Source organism: Pyxicephalus adspersus, chromosome 5 (genome assembly GCF_032062135.1).
Source record: "Pyxicephalus adspersus chromosome 5, UCB_Pads_2.0, whole genome shotgun sequence".
NCBI lineage: Eukaryota > Metazoa > Chordata > Amphibia > Anura > Pyxicephalidae > Pyxicephalus > Pyxicephalus adspersus.
The window spans coordinates 21,480,095-21,497,251 of record NC_092862.1 but is presented as its reverse complement, the minus strand read 5'-3'; the positions used below and the strand labels follow the sequence as shown (position 1 = coordinate 21,497,251).

Below are 17,157 nucleotides of genomic sequence, written 5' to 3'. Positions count from 1 at the left end.
GTTTGTTTTTAATGTTTTCCCAGTGGTTTGTGATGCATATTTCTTAAGTTTGTAAACAATCTGGGGACCACAGACCTTTTCACATACTGAATTATTATTATTATTATTATTAATAATAATATTAATAATAATAATAAAAACATGATTTATATAGTGCCAACATATTATGCAGTGCTGTACATTAAATATCAAGCAAGTGGATGGTCATAATTAGGATTTTAATATAGATTGGAAATAATATAGAGAAACAAATTGCTTATTGGATAACAATCCCTACTAGACTTTGTTAGTTGCCATTTATGGATAGTGGGTCTGATTATTTAAATTGGGCAAATGAATGAAAGGACTGTTACCCACAACAACAAGATTCAGCTTTAATTTGCCTATTGATAAAAAACAAAAATGTCATTGTGGTTGAAATGGGCAACAAATTATTCTTTATCAATCCGACCCAAACTCTTTGCCTATTTACATTACACCCAAACTTTTGATTTTTTTTTAAAATTATATAAAAGTAACAAATCTTCCCCCTGCTTCGGTGGTTCTCAAAGTGTCAAGAAACATTTATAACCTTGCAGCTTCCTGTGATACCAGTAACATAACTTCAGAAGGCTTTTGGATTCTACACAGGGTGCTGAAGGAAGCACCTGATCTTGTTCTGTGCATGTGCAAGATAAGGTGCTACATTATCAGTGGGAATTCCAAAAAAGGTAAATGACCAAGTGCCCAATCATGTCCATGCACAGAAAGAGGTCAGAAGCTTCTGCCAGCTGTTCAGAATCCTGCAGCCTCCTGAAATATGCATCCGTATCCCAAGAGGCCCTAGCATTCTCCCCCAGCCTCTGGATGGGACTTGTGGGAAAGTTCCCAACATAGCAGGACAGCATAGCAGGTTACCTCCAATGCCACCTCCAGGTTGGTATTAGAGGTGCCTGGCTATCAGCTTATAAGTTCAATTCTCTCCTACCTGTTGCCAGCCTCTTGTGCCCCATGGCGAGTGACAGAGAGCCCAGCTATTTCATACAATGACTGCCTGGTCAAGCAGCATAGTGAGAGACTGGATGCCTGACTTCATCTGTGACTTGAAGGAAAAACATTGATCTCTAGGGAGCTGAGAGTGTTACTGGATTGCTGGGCTGTCTTCCTGGGTGTGTGTGTGTCTGGATGTTGCTATGGAGTCACCCAGAATTGTCATGAATGGCGAGAGTTCTCCTCCGCCCACAACTTTCCTGAAAACACAGCTAATGTCCCAGCAGGTTGCACACTTTGTCCCTGTCTCTGAGGTATTAAGGCTAGAACACGCAAGCAGATTTACGATCATATTTCCAATCCATTAAAAGGATCAGATCTAATTTCAGTCTGCAAAGAATTCAGTGGCCAATCAATCATTTTGGAGTTCTGATCAGTTAATACATATCTGTCAAATGTATTTAAATCATGTGTACAATTAAAAAAATAGATTTAATTGATATTTCTATCCAAGATAAATGAGAACCCCATACAAATATGTGTTCAGTGTTTTGAGACTTTGAAACAATAGATTACCGGAATATTGATTGGAAAGGACTGATAAGAGCACAATTGGCAACAGATCACATTGTGTGTACCAGGCCTTATTCCACGTTATGAGTTCATTATAAAGAGGAGAGAGCTTTACTAGTTATCAGAGCTTCTCAACATCGTTACTACCAAGGACACCCCCAGAATCGAGTGTATTAATATTCCACAGTATTTATATAGCACCATCATATTATGCAGCGCTGTACAAAGTCCATAGTCATGTCACTAGCTTTCCCTCAAAGGAGCTCACAATCTAATGTCCCTACCATAGTCATATTAATGAAGTCTAAGGTCAATTTTTGAGGGGAAGCCAATTAACCTAACTGCATGTTTTTGGGATGTGGGAGGAAATCGGAGTACCCGGAGGAAACCCACCCAGACACATTCGAACCTGGGACCTAGCACTGCAAAGGCAAGAGTGCTACCTATGAGCCACCGTGCTGCCTGTGGTCGCCAACCAGTGGCCCACAGTAAAATCTGGACATTTTTTATTAATAAAGCAAAAAATATACTAGTATATTCTTATATTCTGAATGACAATTTTCACGTTTATGTCGCACGAAATACACGAACTATACTAGAGACAGAAAAACAAGGGAGGCGCAGCGTGGCGTCAGTGTAGTCTTAAGTATGAGGCAACCATTGCCCAGCCATATGCGTCAGTATTGTTTCCACCATTACAAGTCACCCCGCTCCACAATTACCGATTCTCATCCGATTGTTTTATTTTTTTTGTTTATCAGATGCTCTTTTTGGCAAGTATGACCTTAACTGTGTATTTTCTTTAACTATTATATGTAATGGCAACAAATAGTTTGACTAATTATCATTTCTTGTTTGATCTTAGATTTGAATGAAATAAACCCATAATGAGTGAGAAAAAGCAAACTAATATTTGCATTTCTTTGGAAATACCAAAGATAATACAACTATTGATAATAGTAACAATAGTAATACTTCACTTAACTGTGAGCTGATCAATGAATCAGAGACTCCACAGACCTTGTCAGGAACCAATAGGAAGATCATTATTTTACAAAAATTTCATTATAATAGTCCGAGGGATTTAAAATTAGGACGTTAATGGTCCTTAAGGTCGGAAAGGTTGGCAACCGCGGGTCTGTAGTGATATTGAGAACATTTCCCCTTAACACTCTCAAGTAGAATTAAGTGAATTGCTAGTGGGAAAGGAGGGATGCCTCCTATCACATGGGGTCTGATTTATACACTTTCATCTGTGAACCTAGGTGATCCAACAAACCTGAATTGGATCTGGAAAACATTTAACAAATAGTAAATTACTTTTAGGAAATCCATTCCATGTTTGCCGTTATCATCCAGGTTCACTGATGAAAGTGTATCCTCTTTAGCCCTGGAGAGCTTTAATAAATAAGGCCCAATGTGACCAAATCTAGCCTGCACATGTGAAATGAAGATTAAGAGCCTTGAGGTAAAAATGTGGGATTCATCTAATTCCAAGACAACATGGTCAGGCAGTGGTAATGTTGCTGCCTCCAATATTCATGGCAATGATGGATTTGTACAGCAGTTGTGGATGGAGCAGGCAAATCCACATACCTGGATTTTTCTTTAGTATTTTTCCCACTACTTGTGTCCCAATTTAAGTATCTCCACACTAGGTATAAAAATAAAAAAACAAAGTAGATGCAGCTGGACAAAAACTTGTTCCAAGTCTGCAAAACAGGTCTGTAGAATGTAGAATAACCCATTGAAATGTATACAAGACAGTTAAAGCAGTAATCACCAATAATCTATATTGGTGGTATACATATATAAATGAGAATGTGGAATTGATTTTAAAATGGTTTATTTTAATTAAAAAAATACAATATTGAAAAGAAACTTCTACAAAAGAGAAAGATGATCTCTGATTATCATCTATCACAATGACAGACAAGATCCGTACATGAAAATGTCATAACTGGCGAGAATAAATGGCTTTGGCCGAGTGTCGGATGAAATTACACCTGAAAAGCTAAACAAATGTCTGGCTCAGTAACCAATTATACCATGTATAAAACCTTTAAAACTCCTGCTGGGCAGAAAAAGAAAAGCTTCCACTAGAAGCTGAGCAACTTAATACCAAGACATACACAAGATAGAGATTATTGAAGCATGGATACTTCCGAGAGCTGCTCAGGTTTAAGTATGTTTCATGCATGGTTTCAATAAACCCGGGCACCTAATAATGAGGTACCCCAACTCACAATACTGTGTTGCAATGCCAACCTGATGTAGGCAGATGAAAAGCCACCAAAGCCAAAACACATAGCATGATGCACTAAATTGCATTGTTTTCAATGCCGTCAGTTGAAAATTGATCAACTGTCTTAACACACAATACCCTGTGCCAATCCAGGCACAAAGGTGATGGGACTAGTAGGGAGAAGGTCAAGGTTTAATAGCACCTTAGCAAAGGTTATACAAGCATGCTTAGTATTACAACAAGCTCTGATGTTAACAGGATGGGGTACAAATTTCAAAGCCAAACAAAGTCAAAACTGAATAGTTCAAGTTCTCAGAACAATCATGTATATTTGAAACTGAAACCTACAATTTCAAAACACCCATTGTGTACCTTTGTTTGGCTTTAGCTGAGCAGCAGTTCGACGTCTGCCTTTATGCTACATACAAATGCTAGATTACAATTGGCTATCCAGACAAACTGGCAAAAATCTAGCAGTCTCCACAAAGTCGCCGACCCCTCTTCACAGAGCTAAGCAGCACCATGTTCACAGCACTCATTAGTTTTACTATAACTGCCAACAATCCCTAAATATAGTTTCTAGAGACATAAATTTAATGTGTGTACTTCCTCATCAATCTTGCTACCAAATCCTCATGTTGGGTAATTCTAGTCTGGCACCTTTTCTTACCTTCGGATTCATATCTAATACATTTTTCCCCAATGTCTGAATTCAGAGAAAGGACTGAGGTGTAATCCCAATGTACAACACAACGGTATTTAAGAAAGCCAAACAACTCATTGGAAAATTAATTTTTATATACACAACAGTATGAACTGTACAGCAAGAAACAAATATACATCAAATACTTTAAACTACAGGGCAGATAGCATTTCAAATACGAAATTGGTAAATAAAATTAAAACAGTTTCTAAAACATTTTATTTAAAATAGAGTCTACACAGTAAGAAGAAATGTAACAAGAATAAATAAAATAAGTTAGAGAAAATGCCAGTTTAAAGTAATTTGTTCATATATACAGACAATACAAGGCGGCCAATTTAAATACTGTTCCAGAACTTCTATTTAGATGCAAAAAGTGCCAAGGCTGCAATACATTAATTGTACCACAATAAAATTTGCTCTATCTTGCAGTGGTGTGCAATGTTTAATATTTTGTGAACTATAAGCCACATCATTCTACACAAACAGCATTTGCTGCAAGATACAGTACTAAACCATAAAAAAAATAAAAACACTGATAAAATTAAGGGATGACAATGGAAAATTTAAAGCCTTTTCAGATTGCGCTTGCTCTGTGCACTTCCAGGGAGAATATCCTTTTTATGAACTCTCTTTCCTGACCCAGTGCTACATTCTTTAGAGCCATGAAAAGAGCACAAGCATAAAATACAAAAGTCAAAGCCACAGTCCTTCCTGCTGCACTTGCCTCGCCTCTTTAAAGTCTGATACTTTGCTGGGTACTGGCACTGCGGGCATGGTTTCAACGCTTCATCCGCAAACAAAGTTTTGGCAACCTGTAACAAAAAAAGTTCCCGTTATAGAAAAAGGCACACATCTTTAAGTGAGGGAATACTTGGATAAACAAAAACGAAACATCTTTACTGTATACATTGTCCTTCTCTACTGGGTAAAAAAACCCAAGCTGATTTATGAACTTGGGGAAATATGTGGATATCAAATTGACATGAATTCAAACTTTAAAAATCAGACATTGGCCAACAATGATCAACCATCACGCTAACCCCCGTTGTGGTCCTTCAACAGTCACTAGTTCGGCCAAGTAAGTTGGAGATTTTACTTCACTTGATGCTCACTTATCTGATATAAAGTCAGAATCATGTTAGATAATTTACTTTTAGGCATCATAATGCCTGATATTTAGCACCTGTTAAGTCTTCTAAACCATCATAGTGCTGCCTCCGAGACTAGGCCCAGACTGTACACGAGACCATAACTTCTGTTCCAAGTCAAGTCACTATATCTATTTAAGTTAACCCTGTCCAGTCAGATAATGGTATTATGACAAAATTTCAGTGCCAGGTAGGGGCTCAGTCATTTTATAAAGCAGTTAGGGGGGTTAAAAACCAAAATTAGACAGTTCAAGTTTAAAAACTTAAGGCAAAAATCAGTCATTGGAAGCTATTTAATCTGCGCGACAGTTAAGCTTTAAGGGAAAAAAAAAAAAAAAAAAGGTAGGTTTAAACTAGGACTAGGACTGTGCTGGGTACTACCAGCCATAGGGTGCCCACCACCTGGCTAAATATTGTCACTTGTTAAGTTGATTATTGTAACTACAGGTAGTCCCCAAATTAGGGACATCGAACATACAGATGCCTCCTAGATACAAACGGGGCTTCCCTGCTCGCTTGTGTGCAGGATGAAGGCTTTATGGGGGGTGATTTGCATGACTTGCAGAAGAAATCTTTGCTAAACACAGCTGAGCAACATCTTGTAACTCTTTAATGACCAAGACAAACTCTGCAGTTGTTTCTTTTTGCATATCAAAGCACAGCTTGCTGTGTCTAGGCTCAATAAAGATTTTGTTATTTGCTTGTGATTAATTCACAGTTAGGATTTTATACAGTAATTGACAACACACTGCCCAATATGTTGAGACAAACATCTGTCCTAATTGCATTTATTAAAATATTGTACCTGTTCTGACTTACATACAAATTCAACTTAAGAAAAAACCTACAACCCCTTTCTCATATGTAACCCGGGGACTACCTCTAGTTGGCACAGCTGCTGAATTTGAATATCTTGGCTGGCAGTCAGCAGCAACACAACTACTTTTTTTTTTTTGTCATTTGATAAACAACATTTTGTGAAAAAAAGTCATAGAATAACAAACTGACCTTAATATATTCTTGTTGCTTTCTTCCTGACTGAAGAACAGAGCTAGTCTCTTTTGGTGTTGAACCACCAGAGGAGGTAGGTGTATGAAAACTCAGCCTAGCTTGAGCTTGAACAGATTTTAGAACAGAACGGTTTAATGCTTGTAGTCTGGTAGCAGCATCTTCAGAGGAAATCACTCGCCCTTGCTTAAAATATTAGAAAAAAAAATAGATTAGTAAATGCATGTTATATAGACTACTAACAAAATAAATATACTGATATAGACTAGTGGACGCCAACCGGTGGTCCGCGAGAAAAATTTTGGTGGTCTGCGGCTCTGTCCCCCGTATGGACACAACCCGCCCACCACTCTCCCATCGCAGACTCACAGCTGCTTGCTAAACACCCCGGGGGGACAATTGGGCAGGGCTGTGAACACAACTTTTGTTGCACCACAGCCCTGACCTACTGTCTCCCCCGTAGTTTAGAAAGCAAGTCTGAGTTTGCAATGGGAGAGTGGGCGGGTTCTGGCATCATGATGTCACTCTGGGGGAAGTGACACATGGCTCCCCGCCCATGTGCGGTCCGAGTTCAGCGACCACTGATATAGATGGCTTTATATTGCTGGTCAAGCAATAGAAGATGCTGTGGAAGATAAATAACTACTGCAAACCGACAAAAGAAGCCCACACACAAGAGGAGGTGTAAGGGGGTAGAAACAAAAAAGGTAAGAGATTATGTGTAAAGCTGCAGTTGCATGCAAGTGTGCATGTGCCAAGAGAAAAATTGCAAAGATTACCTCTATTTCAGCTCTCTGCTTTTTCAGAAACACTTTTCTTCTTTGATATGCATCCTTGTCTTGAACAATCATTTCCCGCCATCCTTTGCTTACTTCCCAAATGCTAAAAAGATACATAGGAAATATTTTTATAGGTGTATTGAGCAGATGGGAAAGTTATAATTAAACTTTTTTTACTTTATGTAAGTACACAAATGTTGCTCCTTTGCACAGCGATTACATTGCACTACACCCAGCATTTCTCATCTCTCCTTTATCAACAGAGGTAACGTGTACATTTAGGCTAATGTCACATTTTGTGACAACTGGGCAGTCACAGAATCACTAGACCACAAATGACCTTTTCTTGTGGTGCTGTACTGTTCTGTACATGTTCTGTACTGCCAGCAGCAGAATCACTAGTAATATATGGATCCTTTAGGCGAATATACAAATTCAATTCCAGTCCTGGCAGGGAGAACTCCGGCTTGTCTCTAAATAATCTAACCTAAAGGGCAGGGCAGTGGACCCCGAATATTTGTTGAATATATACCAACCTTTAAGGTAAAGCTTCACTAATACCAGCCTGAACCTTGCCGGAGCCAAAAATTCCCTTTGAACTGAAAAATGTTTGCAACTGAGAGAACGTGCCTATTCTATAGGAAGCAAAAGGAACAACAAAATAATGAAATCTTAATGTAAGTGATGCACATTCATTGTATTTGCTTCCCATAATACCTAGCCACACAGACTGAATTTTTCATAAAAGAACACCCCAAGGCCCCCTCCTTTAGCCCAGGCCAACACAATATTGCCTATATTGTACTACATAAAAGAACTCCATAAACTGCTAAAGTTTACAGTGATTTTATCAGTTTCCAATAATGCTAAATCATATTTCATGTCAATTCTTTTACAGATGCACACACCTATATGCAAAAACAGTTCACACAAAATAAAGCTGGTGTTAGAATGCACATGAACAAAAACTGTTCTTTGCCATTACCTGCAAAGGCTATCCACATCCAAGACTTTAAAGATAAAAGTTAATATGTGATTCAAGTTTCGGCTTTTCAACTCATACAAAACGTCCACATTTTCCAGACCCATTTTTCTGCCAATGAGTCTCGTAAGTATATCTTCTGATGTTGGTGAGGATTCAAAACTGCCCAAAAGATCCTGCACAGTGGTCTGCTGAGCTCTCTTGCGGGTACTTCTTGCCAGCATATCATGAACAAAACGCAGGGCAGGTGTACCTGTTAAATCCTCAACCTTTAATACAGAACTGATTTGGGAGTCCACAAAGCTTAGTTCACTTTCTTCATCCACAGAGTCTCTGGCTACTTTTGATTTGTACGTTGAACTTAGTATATGGCCATCACTATATTCTTCCTCAACCTCAGACTGTGAGCCCCGTTCCCGCAAAGTGGATAGCCTTCTACATCTATCCAATTTTCGCAGGCGACTATTGTTAGAAGCAGATTTTGGGGTCTCTTTAGGTTTATGAATTAGCTCCTGGAAAGAACCTTCATGATCGGTTAAAGAGTCTTGTGATTTATCAAAGCTGAGGGAATGAAATGCACTATCCTCAGTTATGGAACTTTCCAAGTCACTTACTTGTGCTGCGGTGGGTGTACAAAGAGAAAAACGAAAATTAGCTGCAAGATCGCTTACAGGTGTTTGAAAGTCGTCTTTAGCACACATTAAATTGCAAATTGGTGTTGCAGGTATGACTGGTGTGTGCTCTTCATTACAACTCAGAATACTGTCATTAGGAGAATCTGAGGAGCATTTAACTGGAGACAAGTTGTCTACATCTGGGAAGGGATCACGGTCACATTTAAAATCATCAATGGTTGAGGATCTGTGCTGGGCAAAAGATATCCTCCAGTTCTTACACGAAATGCTAGGTTCAGCTTCAGCTTTTAAAGTGCTTGTTGCTAAAGGTTTGTAAATGGTTTCTCTTGGGGAGTCCAAACCATTAGAAAGTCTTGGCTCAAATCTAACAATGCGTGGTTCGGCTTTCTTGCTTTTAGTGGTTTCCATTGAACATTCTGATGTGTCAAAGTCCAGATTTCCGCCAGAGGTAGCTTTAGCAACAAGCAGTCTGCGTCGGAGTGAAAAGTCTTTTTTGACACAGCGTGGCGTTTCATAGACTTGCCCTTTATCAACTGTACCAGTTCCACATTCCCAAAACGATTCACTTCTTACAGGAGAGTACAGCAATGTAGGATCTTGGTTTTCAGAATTTTCATATTCGTGAGCGGACGTAATAGAAGAGTTATTGAGAGTTTCACAGCATCCAGGACTGAAGGCCTTGAGGGATTCATTGTATCCGCTGTCCTGAGAGATATGTTTGTGAGACTTTCTGTAGCAAACATCTTTCTTTGTTCCCAATGCAAAACCGGTATGGCTTACAGCGGGACTGTCCAAGACAGATCTATTGTAGGCCATATTCTGATTCTTTCTTCTGTAAGCCTATAACAAATAAAATTGTTAGGAAAACCATTTGTGCCAATGAAGCAGAAAATACACCATATTTCCATTGTTAGAAAAACAATATTTACCAGGTTACCAGCACTTAGATGTGTCTGTTTTACCTTTTAAAGGGCACTTTCCGCAAATATAGGCTGATCCTGTGTTCTTGGAAAGCCCACCTGCCTGCCTTTCTAGTTTTCTGTGAAATACAAAATAAATCCTATGCAATAAAGGGGAAGAAAGCAGGGTATATTTGTACTCCATTCCAGTAAGTGAATGTTTTCACAATAAAACAGAGAAGGTCACTGGGAACAGACAGTAAACAGGAAAGAACGAGTTTGAGAGTCTGAATTTTTTGGTAGCACCACATCCTAGGACTGGTAAGGTCAAATAAGTTTTGTTCTTGGGATAGCTACAAGTATAAAATAGTACATGCATGAGTGCTTGTTTACTTAACCTCCCTGGCAATCTGAATAATAAGCATTTTTAAATGTCAAAGTGGTAAATTTAAAAATACTTATTTTAAATTTTCTGCCTGGTCCTGGACCCCCAGCTGCACACTCGCACGTCCCATGCCCGCCTGGTATCTGCGTCCCCAACGTTCACACGCTGGGGACGCAGATGCTGGGCAGGCATTACTAGGCTACACGGATGGCGGGCACCACTAGAGGACGCTGCAGGCACATGGGGAGTAAGTAAGCTTTAAAACCTCCTTACAATTGCCACACTCAGGATATCCAATTATGTCACAAAAAATGCATTTCACGTTTTAAAGACTGAGAAACCGTTTCAGCTTTTTTATGTTTTCAAACTGAACATACAGTAATAATAAAAAAAAAAAAACAAATTCTCTACATGGTGGAGATTATATATATATATATATATATATATATATATATACACACATATACATATACATACACACACATACATACACACACTACTGCTACTAAAACAAACAGACCTGGAAGATTCTCCACCAAGGATAGTTTCAATAAATTTCAGATTCACTACTTTATCAGTTGGCAAATGCCCATCTGAACTTAGCTTTAATGTGGCACACAAAGCTTAGGGATTGGTGAAAGTCTTGTCAGTCACATGACTGGTGCCAATTTCCCCCTTCACCCCGGGGCAGGTTTACCTGCCTCTTCAATACATGATTTTGCATGGCTCCTCATTGCCAGATTCTTGAGCACTTGCACGGCAGTGCAAGTGGAAAAAGGACCAGCATCATTTATCTATGCAGTTGGCAAATGCCCTTAAGGCTAATAAAGTTTAAGGATTGGAGAATAGTTATGTAACCTCAAAGTCAAATGATTGAGCCCCATTTAAATGCACCCCAAAATCAATTCCTTCCATTCCTTTAGAACAACCCCCTAATTTCCCGGAGCTCCATTCAAACTTCCAAAGCTATAGGAGAACAAGGCACATCATCATTTTTAAAGATAGGATTTATTTTTTATTTTTTTTTAAGTAGCGATTTGGTCAGACAGCCTTAACCTATGAAAGATGCTGAAGGGGTGGTTGTCAAAACGCTTGAATTGTATCACTTTCCTTCCCTATTATTAAATAAACATACATATTAATCATAAGGAAACCTTATTTGTTTTTAACAATAAATATAATAATAAAATGCAGCTGCAGGCTTTCAGCATACCACCACACTCTGTTATGTCAGCCCCTAGGATTGCTCCAGAGGTTCCTTGAGTATTCAGTGAGGGAAAGGGAGTATTCTTCCCAATGACCAGAAATGTAAGAGGTATTTTTCCTACTGACCACTACACTAATATAGTGTGAGCTGTGAATATAGTAATCATACCAAGAATTCCCTGATAACCTAAAAGTTTTTTCAAGCCCCCCCATGTTAAGTTTTGAGAAACTTTTATAGAAAGATCAGATGCATCTAAAGGAACACAGCTACAATTACATCTCTGAAACGTGTATGACGCTATTTAAAAAGAGGAAGTTAACTCAAACATCACCCAAAAAAAAATAAAAATAATACACTTACCTTCAATCCCACAGAGCAGTTGATCCATTTGAAGGTTTCTTCCATCTGGTGCCGCGTCGTCCCGGCATCGGTCCCCGCCAGCTTCCCCTCTTCCGAGTTTTTCTTCCTATGTCACCTGACGCAGGAGTTTCGAGATCGGGTGACGGGGTAAATGGGAAAAAAACTTGCTGATCTCATTGCACATGCGTGAGATCAGCAATCTGTTTCCCTTTTGACGAAAGGGCTCCTTCTGTGCATGCCCAAGATGCTTGGGCACGTGCAGAAGGAGCACCCAAGAGCCTCCCGGGATGTGTGACGTAGGTATCCTGGGAGGCTTTGTGCTCCCATTCATTCTTGATTGCGAATTAGGCGGCTGTGCTGCACCTTTTTATTTATTTTTTTAAAAAGGGTGTTGCACTTAAGAAAACAAAAAACAGAATTTTTACCTTACATAAAAGAGTTGTCAATTCTTTCATGTAAAGCGAAAATTCTCAGTTTAGGTACACTTTAAGTGTTTGGAGGGGACTCTTAACATGCGATTCAATTGCAGAAAGAGACACCCGTGCGGTACATGTTTGGACAGCGATTCTCCTCCTGTGTGAATACAATAAGTTATGTGCAGCAATCATAGCTGACCTAAATAGACAAAAAAAAATCCTTGGCAAGGGTGTTTTTTGCCAAAGATGGCTCACAGAGTTTGTAGGTTCAATAGACTTTAAAAAATAGGTAAAAATATGCATAAAAATCTGGATGGGAAATATCTATTGGGTCCAGGCAAGGCGCCGGAGGAGAGAGCTCCGTCCAGCAAAAGCCAATGCAAGTACAGCTCAACAGTGGCAAAAGCCCAATCCAGCCACAGCACCAACCCAGCCAATGGTCAGTCCAGCAACAGTACCAACCCCACCAATGGCCCGTCCAGCCACAGCGCCGACCCAGCCAATGGCCAGTCTTGCCATGGCAGCAGCCAGTCCCAATACAAGCCCAGCTCTGCACCACACTGCTCCCAAGCACTGACCCCCTCTTCAGAAATCAGTAACAATGCTAGCTATGGTCCTCTCATCACCTTCAGTCCTTGCAGGAAGCTCCAGCATCCAGGCTCATAGCTCCCGTCCATATACATAAATAAATGCAGAGGAGCCCAGCACACCCTGCTAGCACTGCGACCCGGGAATAACTGTCTCCTCACAATGACATTATTTTTATTATTATTGTGCCAGTATTCTATGGCAACGCCCTGGCTGCTTGCTATGGGAACAGCTGGTCCCTATCGGCGTCCCCGCCAGCCTTTCCCTCACTGACATTCGAATCGCCCGCCTTTTCCAAACCGTCACCTGCCTGAGGAGAGCGCTCCTATCACATGACCCAGCGCCTCAGCCGCGGGAGCGCGCATTGCAGGTCTACCTCAAATACGTGCACCCGACGAAGTCTAAACACTGCTGACAGACAAATATTATTTATCTTTATCATACAACCTTCAATTTAACTAAAACTACAAATACAGATTATAAACTCGGCATGCTTTATAATTTACAATGAATAATACAAAGAGCACCTGTCTACAACACACCACTATTGCTGCACAGCATTGGCTCAACGTGAATATTTGCATTGGTGCAATATGCTGCCAACAAACACAGACATGCATATAGGTGCTTATTACATGTGTATGTAAAGGCAGGTGCTAATTATTATAATTATTATTAATAAACAGGATTTATATAGCGCCAACATATTAAACAGAGCTGTACATTAAATAGGGGTTGCAAATGACAGACAGATACAGACAGTGACACAGGAGGAGGAGAGAACCCTGCCCTGAAGAGTTTACAACCTCTTTATTCTTTTAGATTTGGATTGAGCATCACGTTTTATTGTGAGCCATGCCCCCTGCACTTTTATTTGACACATTCACTAACACTGATGGAGTGAAAGTCCTAAAAGCAGAACTAAAGTTCTACTTTTAAGTTTCTGTGTTTAGGCAAGAGACAGTCGATGTCCGTTCTGCAATAAGGCGACTTGCCCGCCTGATGAGACCAGGTTTCTAGCAAGAAGTGCATGCGCAGCGTCAACTTGGTTGGCAGGGAAACTCGGCATTCCCAGCTTTCCTTGCATGTGCCAGGGTGACATAGGAGCATTCCTGGCACGGCCAATTAAGATGGCGGCACGCAGCACCGGAGGGGAGTTGGCCAAGTTTAGTTCCATTTTAAGTTTTAAGACTTCTTGAATGAAAGTGGTGAACAAAAATCTTCCAATGGGGATGCATGTTCCAATAACAACTGGGAAATTTCTATTACTCCCTATTGGTCTTTGAAGTGACGATAAAATTTCCTAGTAGGAAAAAAAAACAATGACAGGTTTCAATCCTTTGCTGTTCTAATATACATAATAAAAATACAGAATATAATCCCACTAGTTCTTTCTCTTATTTGAGGTTTCTGACCACATGAAGAAGATTGGTGCTGATATGTGATCCTTCACCAACCTCCTAGATTGTAAACTCTTCGGATCCTCTTCTACTCCTTTGTCACAGTCTGTATCTCTCTTTCGTTTGCAACCCCTATTTAATGTTCAGCGCTGTGTAATATGTTGGCGCTACATAAATCCCATTTAATATTAATAACAATATTAATAATAAAAATGTGATCAGTTTGCATCCTTTAGCCTCTAATTGGTGATGCTTTACAAACAATTGAATTGAATGGAAGTACTATTGAAAACCAGGCTTTTTTTTGATAAGTCTAATTGAAAATTAATGGAGAAAAAAAATCAATGGCCATCATGGAGCGATACAAAACTAGTGGTGAAATAATCAGTTATATATTGTGCTGGTCAGTAAAACCATTTTTATTCCCCTTTCCCAATTAATGTATGAGCAAGAAAATATTGATCATTTGGTGGATTGATTAGATCATCAGAATTTCCCTTCCCAGATGTCTAAAATTTCCCAGTGCTAGTTCATAGGCACAACCAGTTATATTTCACTTTGATGAAGTTAGACTAGTACATAATAAACTCTGATGGTCAAGGGTCATCACATTATTGAGACCCTATTCAGATATTCATGTCCAGGTACACTGTGTAATGTGCAATAAAATAGGGCAGACAAGTCAAATGAATAGGCTGGTAATGCACAAAACATACAAAAAATGTACAATGGTGCAATCCAATGCAGTGATTCATTTTGCTGCTGGAGCAGCTGTCCCACGTGTTGCATTGGGGCTGGCTACACTTCTATGCATGCACCTCATGGAGCGATACAAAAATAGTGGTGAAATCAGTTATATATTGTGCAGGTCAAGGCAGTAAAATCATTTATTTTCCCCATTCCCTATTATTGTATAAGCATGAAAATATTGATCATTTGGTGGATTAAGCAGATCATCAGAATTTGATGGGTCCCCCTTCCCCCATGTCTAAAATTTCCAGCATTGCAAAAATGAGCCCTTTTGATTAGGACCTGGTACAGAAATATGCCTTGTCCGCCCCAATTGTGGCCCTGCATATATGTGGATTAGGATAAAGTCCAATGTATATTACAGCTTTTCTATACAAAGGATACTATTAACATTCAGCACCAAGAAGATTTGATAAGCTACTCCACCTGTATATCCATTGAGTTCTGTTCACTTGCAGAGAAGCCACCCCTTGAAAGCCAAATTGATCTTTATTTTCCTTGGACAACAAGCAGGGCAAAGCTGAAAACCCAAAAGTGTAACTTAGCTGAATAATGGTAGATTTCAAAGTCACATGATGTGTTCACACCACTTATATTTGTAGAACCATTGCCTAGATTGGGAGGATTTCCTGCTAGCAACAGGTGTCCAATCTGGCCATGAATTTGGAAAATGACTAAAGAACCATAGTGAAAGGCTGTCTGATGATGTTTTTTTTTTATTTTGGTTATTGGGGGAGAAATTAACATTTTTAATATAATATAATAGTTCAGACAATGATGCTCCTGCAATATGCTATATAGTATTTAAAAAAAAAATTGGAATGTAGAAGCTTTACTATGACAATTAGCAGTTTTGGATCAACTTTGACAGTTCTGGGGGTCTGTTTATAAAACAGGGAATCTAACATTCCTGGCGGGAATCTTCCATGTCAATGTGTTTCAATGGCAGTAAATTATTCCAATGAGGGAACATTTGAGAAAATCTCAGCTTCCCTGTTTTTAAATCAAGCCCATTTGTTAATTGTAATTTTTATTGAACAAATATTTTTAAAATGAGAAATAGGGGTGATACAGACAAAGAACAAAATAATGTGGAACATTAAAAGGTACATATGGGGTGCACAGGGAAAAAGATAAATATTAGGCACTGGAGAAACAGTTTACATTTTCCATAGAGTGCTATGTCTTAGGCACAACCAGTTACATTTCACTTTGATGAAGTTAGACTAGTACATAACAAACTCTGATGGTCAAGGGTTATCACATTATTGAAATCCTATTCAGATATTCATGTCCGGGTACGCTGTGTAATGTGCATGAAAATAAGGTAGACCATTCAAATGAATAGCCTGGCAATGCACAAAAAATGTACAACGGTGCAATCCAATGCAGTGCTCCATTTTGCTGTTGGAGCAGCTATCCCACGTTGCATTTGGAGCTGGCTACACTTCTATGCGTGGATATTGTTATGTGTTTTCTAAAGAAGGCAGGCTATTTGTGTTTTTTCACTAAAAAAGCAATACATTTCTGTCTTGCAACCAAAATATAGAGCTTCAAAATGGGTCTGTGATATCACTGTTGTCAATGATTGTTGTCAATAATTTTTCTGAGATTTTTCATGTTTCAGGGTTCTCTACATCTACACTGATCATTGAGGAGGAGTAGGCAATGTATAGAAGAAAGAGCTTTGCTGTATACATCTGTGCATTAGATTGTAGAATATAGAAAAAATGAATGCTTTGAAAAAATAAATTAATTTGAAACAGTTGGGAACTACTATGCAATCGGCAATTGTAAATTCAAGAAAGACCATGTTGTGGACTGTGTAATGAGTACAGTCAAGCAATGCCAGTATGGAAAACTGTTGGGTTATCGGTGCAGGATAAATCTTCCAAAAATGGGCCTGATTTATTAAAGTTCTCAAAGGCTTTAAGAGAGGATACACTTTCATCAGTAAAGCTGGGTGATCCAGCAAACCTGGAATGGATTTCTTCAAAGCAGTTTTCTATTTACTAGCATTTTTTGAATCCTAGACCAGATCCATTCCCAGTTTGCTGGATTGGAGAGCTTTGACAAATCAGGTCCAATGCTTGAATGTCCTTGCGTT

The 17,157-nt window shown here is 39.2% G+C and overlaps 1 protein-coding gene across 2 annotated transcripts; it reads right to left on the bottom strand.

Annotated features, from left to right (window-relative positions):
- Window positions 1-3,377: 3,377 nt before the first annotated feature.
- Window positions 3,378-15,581, bottom strand: FBXO43 (F-box protein 43). 2 transcript variants are annotated; one of them, XM_072410843.1, is made up of 5 exons: window positions 15,477-15,581; window positions 8,414-9,885; window positions 7,429-7,531; window positions 6,650-6,835; window positions 3,378-5,305 (listed from the first exon to the last, which is right to left on the bottom strand). In XM_072410843.1, the coding sequence occupies exons 1-5, from the start codon at window positions 15,486-15,488 to the stop codon at window positions 5,057-5,059; spliced, it is 2,022 nt and encodes a 673-aa protein (XP_072266944.1). In that variant the 5' UTR covers window positions 15,489-15,581; the 3' UTR covers window positions 3,378-5,056. The 2 variants fall into 2 exon arrangements, with proteins under 2 accessions (XP_072266944.1, XP_072266943.1); XM_072410842.1 differs by lacking the exon at window positions 15,477-15,581 and adding an exon at window positions 12,939-13,157.
- Window positions 15,582-17,157: the final 1,576 nt, after the last annotated feature.